We start from the raw sequence: 21,664 nt of genomic DNA on the forward strand, positions 1-21,664 counted from the left end.
CGACTTCCCATCCCGTGCAGTCGGGGTACAGTCCCTATCACTTCTGGCAGCAAGAATGGGTAAATTTGTCGGGTTTTTTAGTTGGCGGTGCTAGTTTTGCTGCGTGTTTGAACGTAAAGCGTGGGTTTCTGGGTTACCTCTGCGGTGAGCTCACCGCCAGTTCTGCCCTACTTCTTCCCTGCGGGAATGAGGGGAAGAGGCAGGGAGGGGAGCAGGGAGCTGGAGAGCCTAGGAGCTGCGTGTGGAGACGAGCACTTGGAGCACCAGGATGCAGACAGCCTGGTGGGGTACCCTTGGGAAAGGAAGAAAAGCCCCGTTGATGGGGACTGAGCCCCACCGGTCCAAGTTGGGATGAGCATCCCCTCTTGGATGAGCATCCCCTTCCCCGAGTTAATCTCCCGGCACGACTCAGGCTTTCCTCTCCCTTTTGTGTCTCCTGCAGTGCTGAGCATCCGGGGGGCGCAGGAAGAGGAGCCCACGGACCCCCAGCTGATGCGGTTAGACAACATGCTCCTGGCCGAGGGGGTAGCGGGCCCCGAAAAAGGAGGGGGTTCAGCCGCCGCTGCCGCCGCCGCCGCCGCATCGGGAGGAGCTGGCTCCGACAACTCGGTGGAGCACTCCGACTACAGAGCCAAACTCTCCCAGATCCGGCAGATCTACCACACGGAGCTGGAGAAGTACGAGCAGGTAACAGGCTCCTTTGTGGCGGAAGGAAAGGGCTGCCCAGGGGTGGTGATCGTGGGATGGTGGGAGCAGGAGCTGGAGCGTCTAGGAGAGCCGGAGCGTCCGGGAGAGCCACCGTCCAGTTCCGGCACTGCAGCATGGATGTGCACAGCCTGGATCGCTACTGACATCTATTGTTAGGAGCGTGCGGGCAAACGCAAACTGTTGCTTGGTACTTGGAGTGAGAACATGCTTTTTTAGGATTGGGAGCATTGGGGTTTTGTGCTGGGATGTGGTGTGAGAATAGGCTTGGCACACGTTGCCCTTTCGATTCTCGCTTTTCACTTCTCTCTGAATATCTTCCCAAAAATTGGCCTTGTGAAGGTGGAGTCCTCTTCGAGGTGCTGGCCTCAGTGCAGGCAGGTTTCCAAGCAAGGCTGGAATCAAAATCGTCCTCGAATATTTTTTCTGCTTGAAAAGTTCTTTTTCCAGAGGGAAAAAAAAAAAAAAAAAAGTGGCTTTTTTCTTGAGGAAAATGATTCTTTAAAAAAAAAAAAAGAAAAGAAAAGCTATTTGGGTCATGAATGCAGCTATTGGTAACACTGACAATTGCATGAAAAGCTTCGGGGGCCAACGCTCAAAACTGGTTTCTTTCAAACGCTTCCAGATGTTTTGCAGACCTCTCTCTGCCGCCGCGTGGCTTACCCTTGCCATGAATGTGGTTTCTACCCCGAGGTTGTGGTTTATGGAGTGCGAGCAAGAAGGCATCCCCCACGGCTAGGCCCAGGCGGGGTTTCAGGTCTCTGGTTTAACGCCGTCTCTGCTGATGCCGTGGGGCTGTGAGTGGCCACTGGTGCGGGGGTCTGTATGGGCAAGCCAGCCTGGTTCCCATTTTACCCGGCTAACTGGTTGTGTGGTGGGGCTAGGGGATGTCTCGCCCCTTCCAGTGCCATGTTGGCCATGCTGAGGCTGCTGGGCGGCATCTTCAGACCTACACCTGGGGCTAATGTGGAGCTACCTTAGATGGGTGCCCCTTGGTTGGAGCTGGAGTCAGGGTGGCCAAGAAGGGCTCTGGTGTTGGAGAAGCCAAGCGTGGTCATGCCATGAAAGACATTTTGGCAGAGCATTAAAGGAGGAGGGGGGGCAGGGCCCAGGGAGCAGGCATGGGGCGGGTTGGAAGGATGACCTTTGGTGGCTGTCCTCCGCCATCTCACGCAGGTAGGAGTGGAAACCATGTCAGGGCTCATCTTTCAGCCCCTAGGCTGAGGACAGAGAGAGAAGACCCCATGTCCTCTGCGAACCAAGTCCAAGGAGAGACCCTTGGCACAGCCAGGGACAGGCTTCAGGGAAGGACCTTTTGCTCCTTCAACCCCTTGGGCAGGAGTTTTATTTGTTTGTTTTTCTGATTTTGCTTCTGCGTCATTTTTGCTCCCCAAAGGGACACAGAGGTGAGAGGAGCCTTTGCCCCAGCCTCGTGGGGTGAGACGGGCCACATCTTTCCTTCTCACAACGCATGGACGGGGTTGGTTTTGCCACCGAGTTGCGTTGCAAATGGCTGTGCCGGTCCCCATCTCTGGTATCATCACGCACAGTCCTGCAAAACCGGGATTCAGGTTTTCTCAGCCTCCACCCGCCTCTCGCCAGTCCCATTTTTGGTGGCCGGGGGAGCTCAGCACCTGACTTCTCACGGCGTCTGGCTGCTGCTGTGACAGCACGGCACTCGCTTGCAATTTTGCCTTTAATGCTCTTTATTTCACGCCAAGAGGAGACAAGCTGAAAGCGCTTGGGTGTCTGGGAGCAAAGAGGCACCCGGCTGAGAGCTCTCGTAGCCGGTGCTCACCCCGGGAGATGGGAGCTGTCAGCTGGAGCTGGTGATGGGCAGTTGGAGGGGCTCTGCTGGCCTCTGGGATGTCTCCTTGTTAGGTCTGAGCTGTGGGGTGGGATATATTAAGTCAAGTCCACGTCCTCAGTCCACAAAATCTGTGTTTCTTTGCCCTGCCAGCCCCCTTTTTCCCCACCATGGGGTGGGAACTGGGGACGCTGTCCCCAGGGCACCTGCCCGTGTCCCAGGAGCACCGAAGGCTTCTCGAGCCATCAGTGTCCGAGTGTCAGCCTGGCTTTCAGGGCTTGGTTCTGGGAATGGGAGGGTCCTGTCATGTCTGCGAGATGCTTGTGAGGATGGAGGAGAGGGCAACAAAGTGGCCTTCATCCGGCCTCAAAATCCCTCACTTGTCCCCCCGACTCCCCCCGCTGCCCTGTCCTCACGGCGTGGGGACAGCAGGAGCAGCCAGACGGTGCTGTGCCAGCAGCAAACTAATTGAGATTGTTACCTGCTTGCCCTTACTTGTCAGGGTTCCTGCCTCACTCAAGCTTTAAGTATTATTGTTATTTATTTCTTATCTGACGTGCTAAGAGCGCAGAGCAGGGCCGCGTCTCTCTGGGAGCTGCTCCTGTGGAGCACAAGGGGCTTTGCAGGACACGTGGTGCTGGGGTCTAGCTGGGGCAGCGGGAGGAGGGACAGCGGGTCAAAAGGTTCATGGTCCTCTACAGATACATCTGTAGCTCCTCCAGTCCCATCCAGAAAAACAGTGGCTGGGACTTCTTCAATGCTTTTCATGAGTCCTAGGGCTTCATGTGCCCCAGCTCCATCCGTGATCCCTGAGAGCAAAGAAATTGGTTCCTGCCTTTCTCAACATGTTTGCTGGGAGTCTCTCATGCCTTCTGCTTGGCAGGTGAGAGAAATTCATCTCTGCCTTGAAATCCAGCACACTCTTGCTCTGGGTCTGCCCTAAAAAGCCCCAGCCATTGAGGCCTGCACTTGGATCTCCTTCCTTACCAGTGTTACCTCCGTACTGTCCTTGACGCGGTTGAATGACCTTCCGATCCTGGGGTTTCTTTTGCTTTTCTTGCCATCCCAGGCGTGCAACGAATTCACCACCCATGTGATGAATCTGCTGCGTGAGCAGAGCCGGACCCGACCTATCTCACCAAAGGAGATAGAGCGGATGGTGAGCATCATCCACCGCAAGTTCAGCTCCATCCAGATGCAGTTGAAGCAAAGCACGTGTGAAGCCGTCATGATCTTGCGCTCCCGATTTCTGGATGCACGGTGAGTTCACCCCACCAAACCTTTCTCCCCACCCTCCGCGCAGTATTGTTCGGGCCTGGGAGAGGTGTTCTGAGGTTCTGGAGTGAATTCAGGCCTGTCTGAAGGGCCACGTCTTTTGGTCTTGAGCTGCAGAGGCTATTTACCTTCCTTATCCTTTAGTTGTCTGTAGCTCAGCAGGGGAGGGGACAGGAGTTGAAGACATCCCGCCTCCGTCTCAGGGAGGTTGCCAGCTGTACCTTGAGAATTGCGCATCCTGGTTTTGCTGTGGCAGAAGGAAATTCTGTGGCATATTCTGACAAACCTCTGTGGTGAAAATGTGCACATCAGTTAGGGATGAAAGTTAATCCTCCAGCCCATCCTGTCCCCCCTAGGTTCCTATTCTTTTCCTTCCGTTCCCATTGTCACAGATTTTCGATTTGCTGTAAAATTATTTCACTCCCTGAGCTGGTTACATGCGGGCTGTGGCTTGGGCTGCAGCATTGGGTGGGGAGGAGAGGCAGCTCTGCTTGGGGTACGAGGGAAGAGGGAGATGACAGATATCGCCCAGCTGTAAATGGAACAGCCTTCCCCAAGGCTGTATCTAGCGCTGCTTTCTCAGAACGGAGCTTTGCAGAGTAGCGATGATGTCTTTGGCCAGTGCAGCCAGGTGTCGGGAGTCGCCTTCCCAGGTGGAGGACCTGGGCTCCAGTTTTAAGTTTCTTCTGTGAGCTGGAGGATACAGTGATGATTTGAGACGGAGACGTACTTGCTTTGGAAGGTGCTGAGAGAGCAGTCACCAGGTGCTGAGAGAGGAGTCACCAGCGAGGCGCAGATAAGAAGCTTCCTGGCCATGAGTCTGTTGCACTCCATGCTCCGAGGAGCAGGGGAAGGTGGGAGGGAAGTGGGGAAAGTCAGATTATCTAAAATGGCATTCCTTTTTCTGCATCCCTGGCACTGATTCCCCTTCCTTTTCCTCCTATCTCCCCTTCTTTCTTCATGCGAAGGCGGAAGAGACGAAACTTCAACAAGCAGGCTACGGAAATCCTGAATGAGTATTTCTATTCCCATCTCAGCAACCCTTACCCCAGTGAGGAAGCCAAAGAAGAGCTAGCCAAGAAATGCGGCATCACAGTCTCACAGGTGAGAGAGCTCAGAAATAACAGCAAAGGCAGCTGCCTTAGCGTGGTGAAGGGCGCTCCGGGCCTCAGTCAAGTCAGTCGTGTCCCAGCGTTGAGCATTTAATCACTAAATGAGTTTAGCGCAAGTTAGCGTAAGTGGATGGGAGAGCAAGTGGCAGACGTGCAGATTGAAGCCATGGGTGGAAAGGGAGAGTTTGGGAGAGGATTTAGAAGGGATGAAGACTGCGTGGAGCGATGGCTCTGTGCGCAGCCGAGGTGTTAACAGCACAGAAATGATGCGACATGACCTACAGAGGCAAAGCCTTCTCTTCAAGGAGTTAGTGCTGAGCTGGTTTACAAGAAGAGCCCGCTTGAGCTGAAGGTCCATTCTTCAAGCCAAGGGATTGGAACGCAGGAGGAAGAGCTGTGCAGATTTTGCTCCATCAGGTAGAAAGGACAAGGTCCTGGTGGGAAGGGTTTGGGTCAGACAGGCTAGTGGTGATAGTTTGTGCTCAAGGAGAGTGGGCTTTCTCAGGGTCGTTTCTCTCTGTCATTACTCTTGTGGTGCGGAACATGACACCTACCTGACTTGCTTATCCCTCAAAGAAAGGTGGTCAATAAAGACAAATTTAATCATTTCCAGACATTCGAGGCAGCCACCTAGTTCCTGGAGTCTGTAGCTATGACCTGGGAGCTGCTGGGACTTGTGAGAAGTGCAGTCAGTCCTCGAAGTGTTCAACCGTACATTGCTCAGGCCTGGCCTTCTTTATTTCCTTTCTTTTTGGAGCAAGCTGGGTGATTGAAAGCCAGTCTATATGGCCTCTGGTAGTCTTGTCCTTGTGTGAGCTTAGCGCTCCCTCCAGGCTCCCATTGCGTTCCCCATCTTGGGCCGCTTCCCAGCCCCAGGCGCATGCCTGTTCGTCGCTTGAGTAAACTGAAGACAGCAGTAGCATCTGGTGTCCTTGTGAGAGCGTGTCTGCCTTCAGCAGGAGCAACAGCAGCCAAGGGTAGGTGTCGTCCCCGTGTTGAATGCCTGCTGAGTGACTCCGATTGCGTCCCCTGGGTCAGAAGACCCAAACATCGATTCTGCCCAGTTACCTACCAGAGACTGCACATATTGGCTTAAGTAAAACTGCAGCTGTCCTGATGCTTCCCCTCTCACTTCTAATTCATCTGTTCACACTTACAGCTTTTCCCTCGCAAAGAGAAAATGCCCAGGAGAAATGCTGCACTTAAGATATTTTATTGACTGTGCTATATCCAGGCTGCTTTGTGCTTGATTCCAGGATCTCCCTCCCTTCTTTGTCCAAAGAAGGGAGAAACAAACACGCATCCAAGTCTCTCTTTTTGGTGAGGCTAAGTGGGAACACGGGACAGCATGAATCTGTGCAAGTCATGAGTGGAGTTCACCTGAACTCAAAGGCTGACCGGGGTAGGCAGGTTCTTTGCTTCGCAACTTTTGAGCTGTGGATCGATTGTGGTGGCTGTTTATCCCGATTTCCTTCCCTGTGGCACTGACCCACCGGCTCCAGCATTTGAAGCCAGAAGAGCTGCTGTAGAGAGATGGCCAAGTGAGAAGATCACAAAGGAACACGTTGTCATTAATGAGAAAGCCAGACCGAGAAGTGGAATAGAGCTCCTGGTGTCACTGAAATGTTCGCTCCCAGATCTGGGTTGGGTGCTGATCTGAATTACTACCTTTTGCCTCCCAGGAGTCTCGGCAGGTTACATTTTCTGTTTCCTGCTTGCAGCAGCGCAGGATTGGACACCTGCAGTTCAGTAGCAAGTAAATTGGTGGATGAAGCCCCTTCCGTGTAGAAGTTGCTGAACGCTCTAGGAGTGCTGCAGATAGAAAGCGTCGTAGGAGTAAAAGCTTTCAGTTATCAACACCCGAGCCAAAGCAATTCTCTAAGATGAGGAGAAAATCATGAGCTTCCCAGGATGAAAATCCAGTGTTGTCTTCTGTGTCTTGGCGCTTGGGCAGTCCATTTAGAAGAGGGAGCGCTGATGTACTTGCTCACCAGCAAGCAGAGGGAGAATGTCCTTGGAGTCCCACAAGAGAGGTTGATCTGCTAGCTCAACATTGCAGCTCCAAGCAATCCTGGGAGTGTTGGAGCTCTTCGGGGAGAGTTGCAGCATCCGCTGGCATTTGCCCATCCTCTTCATCCCGATGAGCTTTCTCAAACAAGGTCAGTAGCTGCTGGAAGTTGTTCTCTGCCTATAGACCTGCACGTAGAAAGACATTCCCCTGATTCTCTTCAGTGTTGTCAAAGAAGAAGCTGAGAGCTGCTTCCCAAATTCTAGGCTGAATATTTCCTACGTCTTCTCTGAAATCGTTTGCTGCGACAGAGTGCCCGCAAGTGAAGAATTTTATCATCAGCAGGGTACTGAGCGGGATTTTGTGAACGCTGGGTTCATGGTTGGTACCCTGACATTTTCCCCGGAGAAGTAGCTCTGGCTGGATATCACAGACTTCAGAGTTTCCTATTGCTGTGCTGAACCTCTGATAGGCAAACTTTGGGGTGTTTATCCAGACACCTGGCAGGTTGTCCAAGCAACATTTCTTTCAAGCATTCCATTCGTACTACTGATGACAGGGTATCACCCTGATGGTTTGCGAGGGTCACCTTCTCGGATCTCCCCTTGGAGCTTTCTGAGGCTCAGGCATTGCGCTGCTGTGGGCACATGGAAGCAGCTTTCACCAGGACTGGCACGAGCAGAGCTGCACCACGTCATTCTGCTTTCAGATCCGGCCCATCATTTTCAGCCACCCTTGTGATTTCTGAAGAAGTTCAGCTTGCTTCTTTATTTTTTTTTTTAAAGAAATCCACTCGCCTCATTCAACACACTTCTAGGCACTTGGACGCAACAGACCCATAGTGGTCTCTTGGCAAACACAATGGAAACACCTTCTCCCTCTTTCCAAAGGATACGCTTGTTCCCTGCGACCAAAGTTACATCTTACGATGAGCCCCGTGCTGCCTCTCCGGCCTTCCGCTGAAGCTCCCGGGCTAGGTAGTGGCTCATGCTAAACCATACAAAGCCAAGTTCGGATGGATGCAGAGCATCCGCTTCTGGCCTTTTGCACTGATTTCACTCAGGTGGATCAAAAACAGAGCTTCAGTGATAGCAAGGCAATTTTGTTTGTCAGCCAGGCCTGAGTAAATTCGTTGGGTTTTCTCCCTGAAAGCCACACTGGCTTCTCCGAAGGGAGGAGAAAGGGCAGCTGGGAATCAGGGCATCCATCCCTGTCAAAGCGACACCAAAGAGGAGGCCAATAAGAAGTTCCAAAATGACACATAATCATTTTCAGATTGTGCAATTTCAAGAGTCGTTTGACTTTCTCCGGTTTTTTTTAAACCCATCTGATATTTTTGTGGGGTGGGTCTAGGGGTTCCCTTAGTGAACGTCCCAACCGTAGAGGAACATGATGCATCCGCACAAACCCGACCCTCCCAAGGGGGTCCCACCACCTTTCCTGGGCTTGGTGTGGCACCCGGGGGTAGAAGGTGCTGCCTTCCACAGCCAGCAGGATGGGGTGGGGGGGAAGGAAAATGCACAGCTTCACCTGAACTAATCCACCCTCCTCACCCAGCCGCACTTGCCAGAGCTGAAACGTTAACGTCTTTGTCTTCTCTTAAACTCACTCTAGGTATCAAACTGGTTTGGAAATAAGAGAATCCGGTACAAGAAGAACATAGGTAAATTTCAAGAGGAAGCCAATATTTATGCTGCCAAAACGGCTGTCACGGCTACCAATGTGTCAGCCCATGGAAGCCAGGCTAACTCACCCTCAACTCCCAATTCAGCTGGTTAGTTTTTTGGGTTTTTTTTTTTATTTTGGGTCATTAGTGTTCGTTTTTTCGTTCGTTTCCTCCCCTTCCTCTAATCTCTCTCTTGTTATCTCCTTTTGGTTATTTCACTTTATTTTTTTTCTGATTTCGGTTGTCTCACTTTTGTGGTCTTTATAAAAAAAAAAAAGAGATGGGTTTGGTTTTGGGGGTTGTTTTGTCGGGGTACTTTATTTTCTTTACTTTTTTCCCCCCTCTTTTCTCTCTTCTTTTCTCTTTTTTTTTTTTCCTCTTCCCCTTCCCTGTTCTGTTTTTTGTTGGAAAAATGATGTGATCAGACCTTGTGACTGACGGTGCCGCGTGGGGTGTTACGTGCATGGATGGTAAACACAAAACCAGAAAAATTATCTGAAAAAAAGATTGCTGGGATTGCTTGCACTTCAGGGGGAGAAAAAAAAAAAAAAAAAGAAGAAAAAAAAGTCCGTGCGTTATGGTTGTGTTTCACTGGGGCTGAAAGCATGAGTGGTCCTAATGGATAAGCCCCACGATTTCTGGGATGCCCTAACTCATGCCATTTTGCGGGTTGTTTTGAGTAGATTTTTATCCTTTGATTTTCTTTCTGTTGTGGTTACCTTTGATTGCTTACGTGATGGTGTCTGGATCACCTGCAAGAGTGTGCCCTGTGTGAATTTTATTTTCCCTTTGTGTCAGCACGATCCAGGGAAATCCATGGGTCGTTCCCTTCCCTTCCCTTTCCCCCTTTCCTTCCCATTTGCTGTGGTTTCCATTTGTTTGTTTTGAGGGTCAAAGGCACAGAGCACTTTGCCCAGATTTCAACTCCTCTGCTAGAGAACGATGCTTAGTTCATGCGTGGTGCCTGCCAGGAGGACGACCCACCCAAAAATGATGCCAGGCTGCCGTCAGCTGGCTGTGCTCTGCTCCCAAGAGTGACGGAAAATTGGGATTTGTTTAAAAAGAGGGGGGAAAAAGTGAACTTCGTGGGTGCCATGTGCTTCGTTATCCATGAAAATACCTGTGTGCCTGTTTTCTTTTTAGGGGTGGGAGGGAGAGTGGGAATGTGTCACTCTCGTGCCTTTGAGCTCGGTGTCTGCTCATGGTACCCTCTCACTGGGGCATGGTGCTTGCTGTTATCGGGTAGGCTACTAAGAGGAAGGAAACGGTGGGGAAGCAAAGAGGGTGGTGGGCAGCAGGAGGAGCTGGAGGTTAAGTAGGCCACCAGCGGTACACCATTCAAATGCTGGTTGCTATCAGGACATGCTTCTATAGTGAGCGCAACCCTGCCTGTGACAGGTATCAGAGGAATCGCACCCCAGAAGTACCCCCAGATCTGGAGGATTTGAGTGGAAAGTGGGAGAGCCAGGGGTCAAACAAGGGGAGAAACCAGTGGCGTGGGTCTCTGGCTCCCAAACCAGCCACACAGTGGGAAGGCAAAGGCAGTCCGTTACCCACGAGCTAACATGGTAAGCAGTGGTTGATCGCTCTGCGCTAGGGAGCTCATCCCCACCTTGCAGGGACTCATGTGGGTGGCTTGCAGAGACGCAGAAGGCTTATTCAGTTGGGCAGTGGAGAGAAGTCCCTACACGCAACCCTTTAATTATCAGGGGACCTGATACATGCTAGGGATCTAGAGAGCCGCCTACATGTTGCAGCTTTTGGTTGCAGGTCAAAGTTAATGCTTGGAGACATCTCTCCCACCTCCTCTTCTCCCAGGGCTGCCTGCAACCGAGCAGTGCCGCCTGCTCTGGCTTGGCTGAGGTGCTCAGGGCTCAGGTGGATGTGGCAGAGTTCTGCAGGGACAGTCGGTTTTCAGGAATTTTGTTTGATTTCTTCCTTTTTGTTGGTGGTTTTTTTCCCCCCTCTTTTCCTTCTGTTGTTTTAACTGCTGAAGATTTAGCTGCATTTTTAAAAATGTCATCCATTGCAAACTGCTCACTCAAAATACCTGGTCAGGTGGAGCCTCTTGCCGTTAAAACCCCCCTGTAAAAAAGGTTGGACAACAGAGAGCAGAATTGCCTGTGTTGAGGGAGATACCGACTGCCTTGGTATGCTGTCTTGCGATCCTCATCAGCTTGGACTGAGGTGACACAGCTTTCCTTCTTTTCCTCTTTCTTGAACTGCAGTTGGATCCAAAGATCTGGAATAGCAAGGAAATAGCCTCAAATTACTTAAACAGGTTTGGATCTGACCCGCACGGTAGTGGAATAGGCATTTCCTCAGTGCCTGCCCAGTTCAATAGTGCTCCAGCGCGAGGCTGCTTCTTTGCCTTCCCCACAGGCAGTAACACGGCTCTTTTAAAGATAAATGGGCTGGTACCCTGCAGTAAACAGCTAAGATAATCCCTGGATAACACTACGCTTTCAAGGAAGGACAAACAGTCTTGTTATTAACGTGTAGGACTTGAGCTCCTGGGTCCTCTTTCTGACTCACTTGTCTGCGCTCCAGCAACATCGACCTCTTTTCATGTGCCTAATGTGGCGGTGGATCTAAAGCAGCATGTCAGTGTGAGGGTAGCTGGTGGGCCATTGAGAACCTTCTGCTAGAAGCAAAGTGTTTCTAACCTGGCCCAGATCCCGCCACCCTCCCTGTGCGCTGCAGCGGTGGCAGAGCAGCAGGGAAGCCCCATCGCTGGCACCGCAGTAGTCTCTGGGTCAGCTTGCAGAAATGGTGGGTTTTGATGTCCTTGTAGTCCTCCCCTGAGAAGACAACTGGAAGGGCCTCGGGATTTTATCTCCAACAGTAGCATCCCAAGTTGAGATATCCCCAGCTGAGCCATGTGGACATAGCAGCTCAATCAAACATCTCTGCATTGTCACATTGTGGGGCAGGGGCACGGCCTGAGGACATCTGAAGTTGTGTGACCTCCCCTGCTTCAAGTTGTCCTGGAGGTGCTCACAGCAAGAAGCACACCTGTACACACTAGGTCTGAAATAACCTGCCTGTGAAAGATTTGGAGGGTGGTGTCAAGGGCCATGAGCCACCCGGATGTGCTGAATTGCCCTGAGGAGCATCAATGTGGATGAAGAGATAAAGGACTAAGATGGATGATGCCTCTCCTTTTGTACTGTGGACTTTTTTTCTGGTTTTAGATCATTGGCTGAGACTTTGGTGAGGAAGGAGCCTGAAAAAAAGCTGGATTTGCAGGGAATTCTTAGGACCTTCTGGTTTAAATGCATGGTAGGGCATGTGGAAGGAAAGAGAGTAGGCAGAGGACAGGTCATGAGAAGAAAGCGACCGGCAGTGTAGTCCCTGGAGGGCAATGATGTTGGAAGAGGAGGTGGAACTGGATGTGATGGGACCTGGGACAGGAGCTAAATTCATTTCTGCTGTGGCTACGCAGGCCCATCTGTTGCCCATGTTACCGGAGATCGGTGAATGGCTACAGTCAGTCAAAGAGATTGGCCACACATTGACAAGGGCAAGGATTGCATCTGTCTAGCCATCTGGCACGTTCAAAGCAGGGTCCCCCATCCTCAGTCACCCAGGCCTGAATGTCAAACACCTTTTCATCCTGAATACACGCAGTTGGGCTTATATCAGCCAGATGTTCGAATAAGCTGAGATGTCTGGCTCATTTGGGCTAACAACTCCCCATCCTCGCTTTGATTGCATGGGCAATCTCAGCACAAAAACCACATGGCAAATGAAAGCTCTTTTATGTGGACAGACCCTTTTGCCAACCAGAGTCCTCAAGGGCCACACACAGGTGATGACATCCAGTGAAATCTTCCATGCAGAGCAGCCAAAATTGACCTGAACTGTGGTTTTTCCCTGCTCACCCTTTTGCTCTGTAAAAATCTATTTGCTGAGGTGCTGATGGAGGGGATCGTGCTGTCTGGAAATGTACTTCATCAGGTACGGGCCTGACTGTTGTATCTTCTCTCCTTTGCCTTCCTCCATTTGTGACAATCACTTGTCCAGAGCGCAGCGCTGGAGAGGATTCTGCTTCAGCAGAGAGGCTGTTCTGATCATGGTCTTACTGTCTTGAGTGTTGGTTGGCAAGTGAAAAAGAACAAAGGTCTTGCTGGGTCATCCCAGGCTTTTACACCTATCAAGCTCGGCGGCTTTGTCCAGCTGAGGAGCTACGTGGTCCATCAAGTTGCTTCCCTCATCTTTGGCCGTGGTAGAAACACGAGGAAAAGTTACAGGGCAGGTAAATTCTGTGCTTTCAATGGATATATGTCATTGCCGTTGACTTCAATTAGGAGTCTTGTATACACGGCCAAAGTCAGCTTCAGTAGTTGAGTATGCTGGATCTCTGTCTCCTTGGTGGTAGGGGGTGAGGCGCAGCAAATGAGGATGGCTAGATTTCAACTCCAGTGAACACCATTACCATGTTTGAATTGTCAGATACTTTAGAGAAAAGGACTTGTTAGAGGTCCTGGAAAATTTGAGGTGGAGACATTAGAAAAGACATTAGAGAAGCTGGAGAAGAAGCTCTCTGAAGAGCCAGAGAAGAGGTGCAAGAAATACCAGCAGTCAAGCTTGTGAAGATTTTTGAATTGGAGGCAAACTTGAGGTGGATTTTGCTTATCAGAAGTCTTAGAGGTGGAAGAGATCTCTTTGTGGGCATTGTTTTGATGTAGGCTTTCACCTAGTGGCAAGATCTGAGTGCCGTAGCTTGTTTGAACATTTCCACCACTCTTTCCAAAGCTGATGATGCCCTGATAGAAGCTCAACATTAAGGAATAGTGGTGATGATAGGTCTTGGATTTGATAAGATGTTTGGGTGCTGAAGATGGACCACTCTTCCGCACTGCTACAACTCATGAAAAGTGTTGGGTTTTCTGGTTTTTTGTGGTTTTTTTTTTTTTTTTTCGACACACAATAGCATCAAGGGGCTTCATGCCAAGATAAGAGCCCTTTCCTCCTGGGTTCACAAGGTCAAAGATGGCTGTTACCTCTCAGGTCTTGAGGAGCCCCAGATCAAATTATGACCACTGAAAACCTTTGGTGTGTTCACAGTGAAGCCTTTCAGAGGACAGATTAGATTTATGATGGAGCCTCCTCTAAGTGGAAGGGTTTGACTTGTATTCCCAGATCTTGTCTCCGTGGAGGATACCAGAGTCTTAACTTTCAGGGCTCTTCACATTCCTGCCCCCCCCCCCCGACCCCAGTGCATGAGCCCCTCTTCGCCATTTCTCTGAGACTTTGGGCCACTGTAATTTTCATACATGGCTAGCACGTAGGCAGCGGAGTGCTGAGGCAGCAGAGCGGCAGCGGAAAGGGCTCTCTGCAATTACGGCTCTGATACAAATGCATCCATACATGCGGGGGCCATTGATATGCGCATATTTATCTTTGTATCCACATCAGCGGCAAGACATATTTACCGTTTAGATATGCACATATATTGTAAAAACACCCTGTGCCAATAGCAGCGTATATCTTGTAAGTGACATCTCCACCGCTCCTCATGATTTCTAAGACACCGGCGCTCTTCAGAACTGGAGTTTGTGGCTGTTTGTTTATTTTTATTTCCTCCCTCCCAGTCTGAGTTTTAGGGCCAGGTTTGTTAAGTTTCAATAAAATGCTGGTTAAGTTTATGATGTTTTTATTTGTTATTATTGTCCCGAGCTTCTTTTGCTAGGGGAAGGTGGGATGAAACATTGCTATGCTGGGGGCAGAGCGATAGCGGTGCCCTGTCAGGTGCTCAGGGATTCCCGAGTCCTCTTCTCAGCTCTGCCACTGATTATTTTTGGGATCTCAAAAGGTTTCTGCTCGCTTTAAAAGGACGGGAGAATGTTCTCTGATTCTTATGAGCCGTAGCTGCAAAGCCTGTTGGTTCTCAGCCACCGCGGGAGTGCGAAGCCGTGTTACTGCCCTGTGCTTTTCTGTCCATGGTCACAGCGATCACTCAGAAAAACCAGCAGGAAGCACCTTAGCGCGCGTGGAAAGAGCCCACCTTCGCCCTTAAAGTGGAGCAGTGTCAGGGTGGGCTGTCCTCTGTCTGCCAGCTCGTTTCCTTAGGTTTTTTCACCTTTAAAATAGCAAGTAACCTGAGAGGTCGGGAAGTGACAGGAGCCCTTTGCCAGCTGAACAGAGGAGGTGATGGTTACAGCTGCCTCCTGACTAGCCCGGGTTATTTTATGCAGCGCTGTGGGATTGCTCTCTGGAACAGGTTGGGCAGGGATGACATGAGCACAGACAATGAGCTATTCCTGGCTCTGCTCTTTTCAGGCACCGGTGGGAGGGTCCTGATCCAAGACTCACTGTGCTCAAGATGAGTCCCTTGACTGTCTTGGGCGTTGTTCCTAGGAGTGATGTTTCTGCTTGCCTTCAGTTCTGAGAATTGCCAGCACCTGACAAAAGAGCCAGTTGCAGAGAGCTGCAGAGAGTTTGGTGAACGTGAAGTCTCCAGCGTAGACCTCCCATGTGCTCCTTGATCTTTCTTGGAGGTGGCTTCCTTCAGAGGATCCTTCTCGGTCCACCTCTAGGGCAGAGCTGGGGTCTGTCCAGAGTGTTTCTTCCCTCTCCAGCAAAAAGAGGGGGATTGCCAGGCGTTTCTCAGAGCGTACGCATGAGCCATAGTTGGGCAACTCCACCAGGACTGTGGTTGCCAGTCTTCCAAGTCGGAAGCGGCAGTGGAGACGATGAGAGTGGATTTGGGGTTGGACCTGAAAGTGTAGCTGACCTGGGCCCCTGAAGTTTCTCCTTTCCAAGGCTAACGTCATGTATATAACCAAACCTTGCACGTTGAGCTGTCTCACACTTAACGCGCTGATCTGCACGATAAGTTCTGAAATAATCCCATAAAACCTTTTTATTTATTTTTAACCCCCTTCCCTCCTCCCCCGCCTTCCAGTTACATGATGGGTTTGTTTCTCCCGTTCAGTAGTTGAGGAGGTGCTCAGATATCTTGAAGCTGGAAGCAGAAAGCCTTGTTTCTGCAAAGGCGGGGTTATTTTTTTTTTCTCTTCATTTGTGGTTTTTATTTTTTCCTGATCCCACCCAGTTGTCTTCACCGTTATAATTTTTTTAGCGTAACGTTGGCGACTGGTGCATGCGGTGGGGAATTGGCTTACAGAGCTCATTCTCCTGGGGCAGCTGGCCCAGGAGGGCTGTGGCACCCTTGCGTTCTCTCATGGCCCATTACGATGAAAGACCTTTGCCGACACAATGCGTACTGGGAGTCCAGCCCAGGCGCCTTCACGTTTTAGCGAGCCTTCATTCCTGGTGCGGTGCAGTTCCCACCAGTGACGGGTTCCTGATGTCCTGAAGGCAAACCCCAGGCACTGCTCCCTTGCAGAGCTCCCCGTGACTCAGCAGGAGCTCTGGCCATGGAACTGGATGGTGTCTGGACGTGCTCACCCTGCAGGGAGCAGCCCGGTGCAGACATATCCACCTTGATCTGAGCTTCTTAGAAACAGCAGTGGTGTGGGCCAAGGCTTCCGCTTTCAATAGCGAGGCTTGTTTGGGTGATTCTGTTCTCCAGTGCAGTCTGCCGGGTGGACACCTCCGACAACCAAGATTTTCAAAGCTGCCTGAAGGATTTTGATGCCCTGAAATGAAGGGAAAGAGCTGTCTGAGTCCTCCAGGCTGGGTTTTGTTTTTCTCGGTCCAGAGCATGAAGAATCCTTCCTCCAGCTGAGGAGCTGTTGAAGAATGTTCTTGGCATTGAGCTGTAACAACATGTGGCTTTGAATAACCTCAGGAGTGCATCCTTTTTTTTTTTTTTTTTTGCTTGCTCTGTTCTTCATACTACTAACCTGACTGTGTGTTTTGTTTTTGTGGTTGCTTTGCATGTTGTTCCTTCCTCTTGGCTGAGAGTCATGGGGTGGATCTTTTTCCTTTCTGTGATTCAGGTGCCTCACTCTTTCCTTTCCAGGTTCTTCCAGTTCTTTTAACATGTCAAACTCTGGAGATTTGTTCATGAGCGTGCAGTCTCTCAATGGGGATTCTTACCAAGGGGCCCAGGTTGGAGCCAACGTGCAGTCACAGGTAGGGACCCATCCGATGTACTGCCAGTGAATGCATTAGTGTTGGAGGAGCCTTTGATTGTATTGGCACTTCTCCCTCCCGTCCGAAAAGAGCAAATCTCAACCAGCACAAACGAACCAACCAGCATTAAAAAAAAGCAAACCAAACCAAAAAAAAACCAACCAACCAACCAACCAAAAAAAAAAAAAGCAACAGCAACAACCACCAAAAAAAAAAAAATGAATCCAAAAGAAACTAAAACCAAACACCCAACCAAACCAACAACCATGGTCTTGAGGAGACTTGCCCACACTTTGTGAATGCATTTGGCTCTGGCTTGATAGTCGTACTAGGAGGAGAAGAGGTTTAGGAGAACAGGCATGAACTCAAACGAAGCAGCTGAGGTTTAGGTTCTGCTTGCTTTATTCTTCCAAGGGAAGGGGCCAGATGTTTGGACTGGTGTCTCATTTTACAAGGCTTCCACTTACTTCTTTGATGCCGAACCAGGTGTCTACTGAAAGGCGAGAAATGCTCGAATAAACAGCTAGATTTTTAAAATTTTTTTCAATTGAAAGCCACCCCTCATCATCTCCCCACCTCCCCAAAGCACAGGCACTCACACTACCCACGTACACACCAGCAAGACAGAGCAAGGGAGCTTTGAGCAGCGTTACTGAAACTTCACCCTGTGCTTTGAGCAAAAGGAAAGAATTTAAAATAGCCAGCAACTCACTCAGATCTCCCACCTCCCAGCCGATGTCCAGATGTGCCATGAGTCCACTCTCTGGCGTCTAAGGCTCTGTAGTGTGTTGAGAAGTGACAGCCACTCTGACACTTCTGCATCGGGCAAGGAGAGCTCTCTAAAGCCGAGGTCGCTCCCCTGGCAGCGCTGGACGCGGAGCAAGCGTGCCATCCGGGGGCGACGAGATGTGCTCGTCGCTCGTACTGCTGCTGGGGCTGGGCTGGGGGAGTGGAGGGAGAGGAACGGGGCACCCAGAGGAGAGCTGCGGGTGCCTTTGCCATGGTAGGTATATTCCCTTTCTGGGCCCTCTGAAATGAAGGCACTCAGCCGACTCCGAGGATCTCCTTCCAGTGCCGTGAGCGTCCCAGTGCTTTGGGCTGAAGAGTGGAAGGGGATAGGGGTAGGAGTGTGGGTCCTCAAGCACGGTGGTGGAGCCGGCTGCAGTGATGTGCTCCAGGAGTTCCCACCCCATGCTTGCCACGCTGTTCTCCCTCTCCGCTATTTTTGCGGAAAGACTTGGGACCAAGGAGAGCATGATGGGGCTGCTGGGGCAGGCGGGGGGTGGTGAGGGAGGCAGGAGCGCTCCTCTGGCTCGGCTCTCACTGCAAGGCCAACCGTGGTTCTCTTTTTACTCCTCTTTAAATATATACCTTTATTTTTATTATTATTATTATTATTATTATTATTATTATTATTATTATTATTATTGCTGTTTGTTTGTTTGTTTGTTTTTATCTTGCCAAAGATGAACCGAAGCGGCTTTGCCCACTAACCTTTCATTCACTCTAATTTGTGTCTTTGTTGTCGTTGGTCTGTTTAGGTGGATACCCTTCGCCATGTTATCAGCCAGACAGGAGGATACAGTGACGGACTCGCAGCAAGTCAGATGTATAGTCCGCAGGGCATCAGTGTAAGGAAAAAAAAAAAATAGGCTCGGGTTCTTGTTTTATTTTTTTTTTTCATTTTTGTTCTCTCACTACCAATTATTTCAAAGCCATAGGGCTCAGAATGCCACTTAGTAGGACTTGTCTTTGCTTTTACGGTCACCTAGTTTATTGCTTCTGTATCGGTCACGCCAACGGCAGAGCTTTGCCCACAAAAAAAGTGGCGACCGGGCAGGCTTTGTGCAGGCAGCTGGCGTCTAGGACTGTCAGAGCCGATCAGCGTTTGCCTGGCACCTGCGGCCACACGCACTCGGCTGAAAGGAGCTGCTAAACAGGTGACACCTCGCGTAACCACGGTGGGGAATGTCACCATGAACGCCCTGGTCCAGAGGTGGCTCCATGCGGAGGCCAATGGCGACCGTCTAAAAATAGCCCATCCCTGGCCGGCATCCGAAAGCGCGGTGGCAATGGGGTTGGCGGCAATAACGGTTGCAAATATAAGGAGAAAAAAAAACAAACAAAGCCAACCAACATCAACCCAAGAAAACCTCGCCCAACCGGGCTGGGGGAGGATGCGAGGGGGAGGGCGGTCTCCGGAGCATCTTCTCCTTGTTCTTGGGTGCGCTGGCGGGTTCTGACTAGCATGAAAATTCGTAGCGACAAGCTGTGTCGCACAGGGGGAAATCGATCAGACACACACAAGGAGAACCCAGTGTAGATTTGGGACAGCAATCCAACTTCATTTCTCAGATCAATCGTCCGCCATCTCAGCGGCGGTGACAGCAAGCTGGGAGAAGGGGGCAGCCTGGAAAAGGAGGCTGTGAGCGAGCACCGAGTGGGTGGTGGCGGTGGTGTCCGGGGTGGCGTGGAGGAGGGGGCGGCTGGCCCTGGACGTGGCTGGCTACCACGGTCCCTGGTGAGGAGGCCGAAGGTTGAGGTGGGATGGTCTCGAGCTGGGCAGGAAGGTGATGGTCATGCAGGTGGGATGGTGGTCCCACGGCCCATCACCCCGTCGAGGTGCACAGGCCAGTCCCATTCACCCTCCCAGCCAAAGCTTGTGCCATTTGTCACCTTGTGCGTGACCGTATTGTGGCCGTCGGCGTGTGAGCGGCCACCGCCGGCGCAGGGAGAGGGGTGCAGCAGGACAGGGGTCTGCGGTCCCCTCTCCTGCAGGCGCCAGGGCTTAGCGGGCAGCTTGACGTCAGGAGGCAGGGAGGATTTGTGAAGTAATGTAATTGAACATGTGCAGATAATTATGTCTCATTACATAAGCCCGTTGCAAAAACGGCGCTTGGAAATGCCACATGAAAGAGCCTATCGTTCCGCATTAATTTCTCCGTGCACTGAATTTATTCCCTTTCTGGCTTTTTAATACTTGGAGAGTAAATGAATCGCAGGCTGATCATGATAAGAGATGATACTTTTGTATAAATTAAAATACCCCCAAGGAAAGCGGCTGAGCTGATTACGGTTGCAGTTGGCTTGGAAAATAGCAGTGGGCTGGGTTAAGCCAAAATTTGGGGGGGAGGGAGCGATGGGGGAGAGGAGAAGAAAGAGGTGGTGGAAATTCAAAAGCCGAATAGGACGAGGAGGGCTGGGCTGGTATTTCTGGCTGTGGTACTGGGAGAACCACTATGCCCATGAGCAGCACTGGGAAGTGGTGAGCTGAGAGCTGCAGGGACTCAGCGGTGTCCCCTGTGCTTGCCAAAGAGGGACCACCTGGGGTGGGGGCAGCTGATGGCTCCTCAGGCTCATTTTCAGGCAGGACAGGAGCACAAATTGGCCCGAATTGGATGTTGTTCTGAGAGGGGCAAGGTGGCGAGCGTGGAAAAGGACCGCCTGGGTTTGGGGTGATGCCTTGTTTCCCCATAAAGGTGTGGTAGGCGTGGGGAGCGAGAGAGGGAGTCCAGAGCTGAGCAGCTAGTTCAGGAAGCATCTTCTGGGTTGTCTCTCTGTCCCCAAATGTTTTGCTACCCCCATATCCCAGGCAGCTTGCTCCTCCCCGTAGCTTTTATTGTAGCTTAATATCTTCCCATCCAGCTAGGTCCCTTGATGAAGCCCAGTTTGTCCACCCCTGAAGTGTGGCTGCCCTCTGGGAAGCATTGCGTCCTGGGCAAGATCCCGAGGAGCTGCTCAGTGCAGGCAGGGTGGCTGTCTCATAGCAGGCAGGGCTTCCCTGCCTCTCCCCTGAACCCTTTAACGCCGAGGAGGGGCAGCAGCATGTGGAGGAAAGCTGCTAGTGACACAGAAAGCTGCCGTCCCCACGTCACCCGAGGATCCCCGTGAGCTGCTGGAAGGAGATGAGCCGAAACCTAGTCAAGAGCCCTGTCACAAAGATGTCTGCGCGGGGCTGAGGTTAAGTCATCCCCGGAGCCCGTCAGGGCTGGGAAGTCAGCGGCAGGTTGCCCAGCTCCACCGCTGCAAACCTTGGCAGGGGAGACAACGCTCGGGGTTTGCCTTCCTTGATGGAGGATGAATTTTCAAATGCGTGTAAGTCATGACAGCTGAGGACAGGAATCTCTACCCAAAGCCCAGTTCCCTCCGCGGCTCTGCTGCTCGACGGCTGACAGACCGCTCCGCAGGGCAAAAAGGGCTGGGGTCGGTTCTGCATCGTTAGCAGGATAACGGGCGATGTCCCAGCCATCGCGATCTCCGTGACCCGCAGTGATGGCTGAGGCAGAGCGAGAAGAGCTGCCTTCTCTTCTGCGGGTGGGGATGGCGGTCCCGGCAAGGGACAGGGATGCTTTTGGTGATGAAGGGCTGGTAGAGGCAGGAGCCATCTTGAGGATACCCTGCCTTGGGTAGCACTGAGAGGAACAAGGTTCCCCCCCCAGCCCCGACCTGAAAGGAGGGGATGTTTGGGGCCTGATCCAGCCTTTTTTTGCAAGCTTTGAGATTGCAGCATTTGCACCTTTAAGTGAGAGGTATCTGGTCCCTCTGGATAGTGCGTGTTTGTGGGGGTCCATGTCTCTACCCAGCTGGGGGTCCCCAAGGCTGGGAATTCAAAGCATTTAGATATCCAGGTTCTGGTGGGTTACGGTAGAAGCTGGATCTTTATTGTCGTAATCCTCTGGAGGGTCCCGACCCAAGCCATCACCCTTCGTGCCACTGCCCTGTGACCCTAAATCCACCAAGTGGCTTAGGTCCCCTGTCTGCAAATTAATGAGTGAGCTATAGTCATCTTAAAGAAAAACTCCTTCAGAAATCTATTTTGGGACTATATTTAATTTAATTTATAGATCATTTAAAAGTCTAAAACGAGGGGCTATTTTTAAAGTTCATCAGAGTGCAAGGTTTTTGATTTAAAAGTGTCATTGTGCAGACCTGTGCGTATTGACAGAGCGGTGTCGGTCGCCGTGATGGCCATGGTCAGTGGCAGGTTGTGCTGTTGAGTTTTGTATCCAATCCTGTCAGCAAGGACCACCGGGCACTGGTACCTG

General features: G+C 51.2%; 1 protein-coding gene across 2 annotated transcripts in view; it reads left to right on the forward strand.

The window, feature by feature from the left end:
• The window catches only part of PBX1 (PBX homeobox 1), a 137,176-nt gene that overhangs the window by 107,102 nt on the left and 8,410 nt on the right, over positions 1-21,664 (forward strand). The window contains exons 3-8 of one of the 2 annotated variants that reach the window (XM_054210808.1): positions 443-687; positions 3,582-3,772; positions 4,756-4,891; positions 8,522-8,681; positions 16,507-16,619; positions 18,161-18,250. In XM_054210808.1, the coding sequence (XP_054066783.1) occupies positions 443-687; positions 3,582-3,772; positions 4,756-4,891; positions 8,522-8,681; positions 16,507-16,619; positions 18,161-18,250 (935 nt within the window). The remainder of the gene's footprint in view (positions 1-442; positions 688-3,581; positions 3,773-4,755; positions 4,892-8,521; positions 8,682-16,506; positions 16,620-18,160; positions 18,251-21,664) is intronic. The other variant, XM_054210809.1, reaches the window with a different exon arrangement.

This window comes from Rissa tridactyla, chromosome 8, assembly GCF_028500815.1.
Source record: "Rissa tridactyla isolate bRisTri1 chromosome 8, bRisTri1.patW.cur.20221130, whole genome shotgun sequence".
Classification (NCBI taxonomy): domain Eukaryota; kingdom Metazoa; phylum Chordata; class Aves; order Charadriiformes; family Laridae; genus Rissa; species Rissa tridactyla.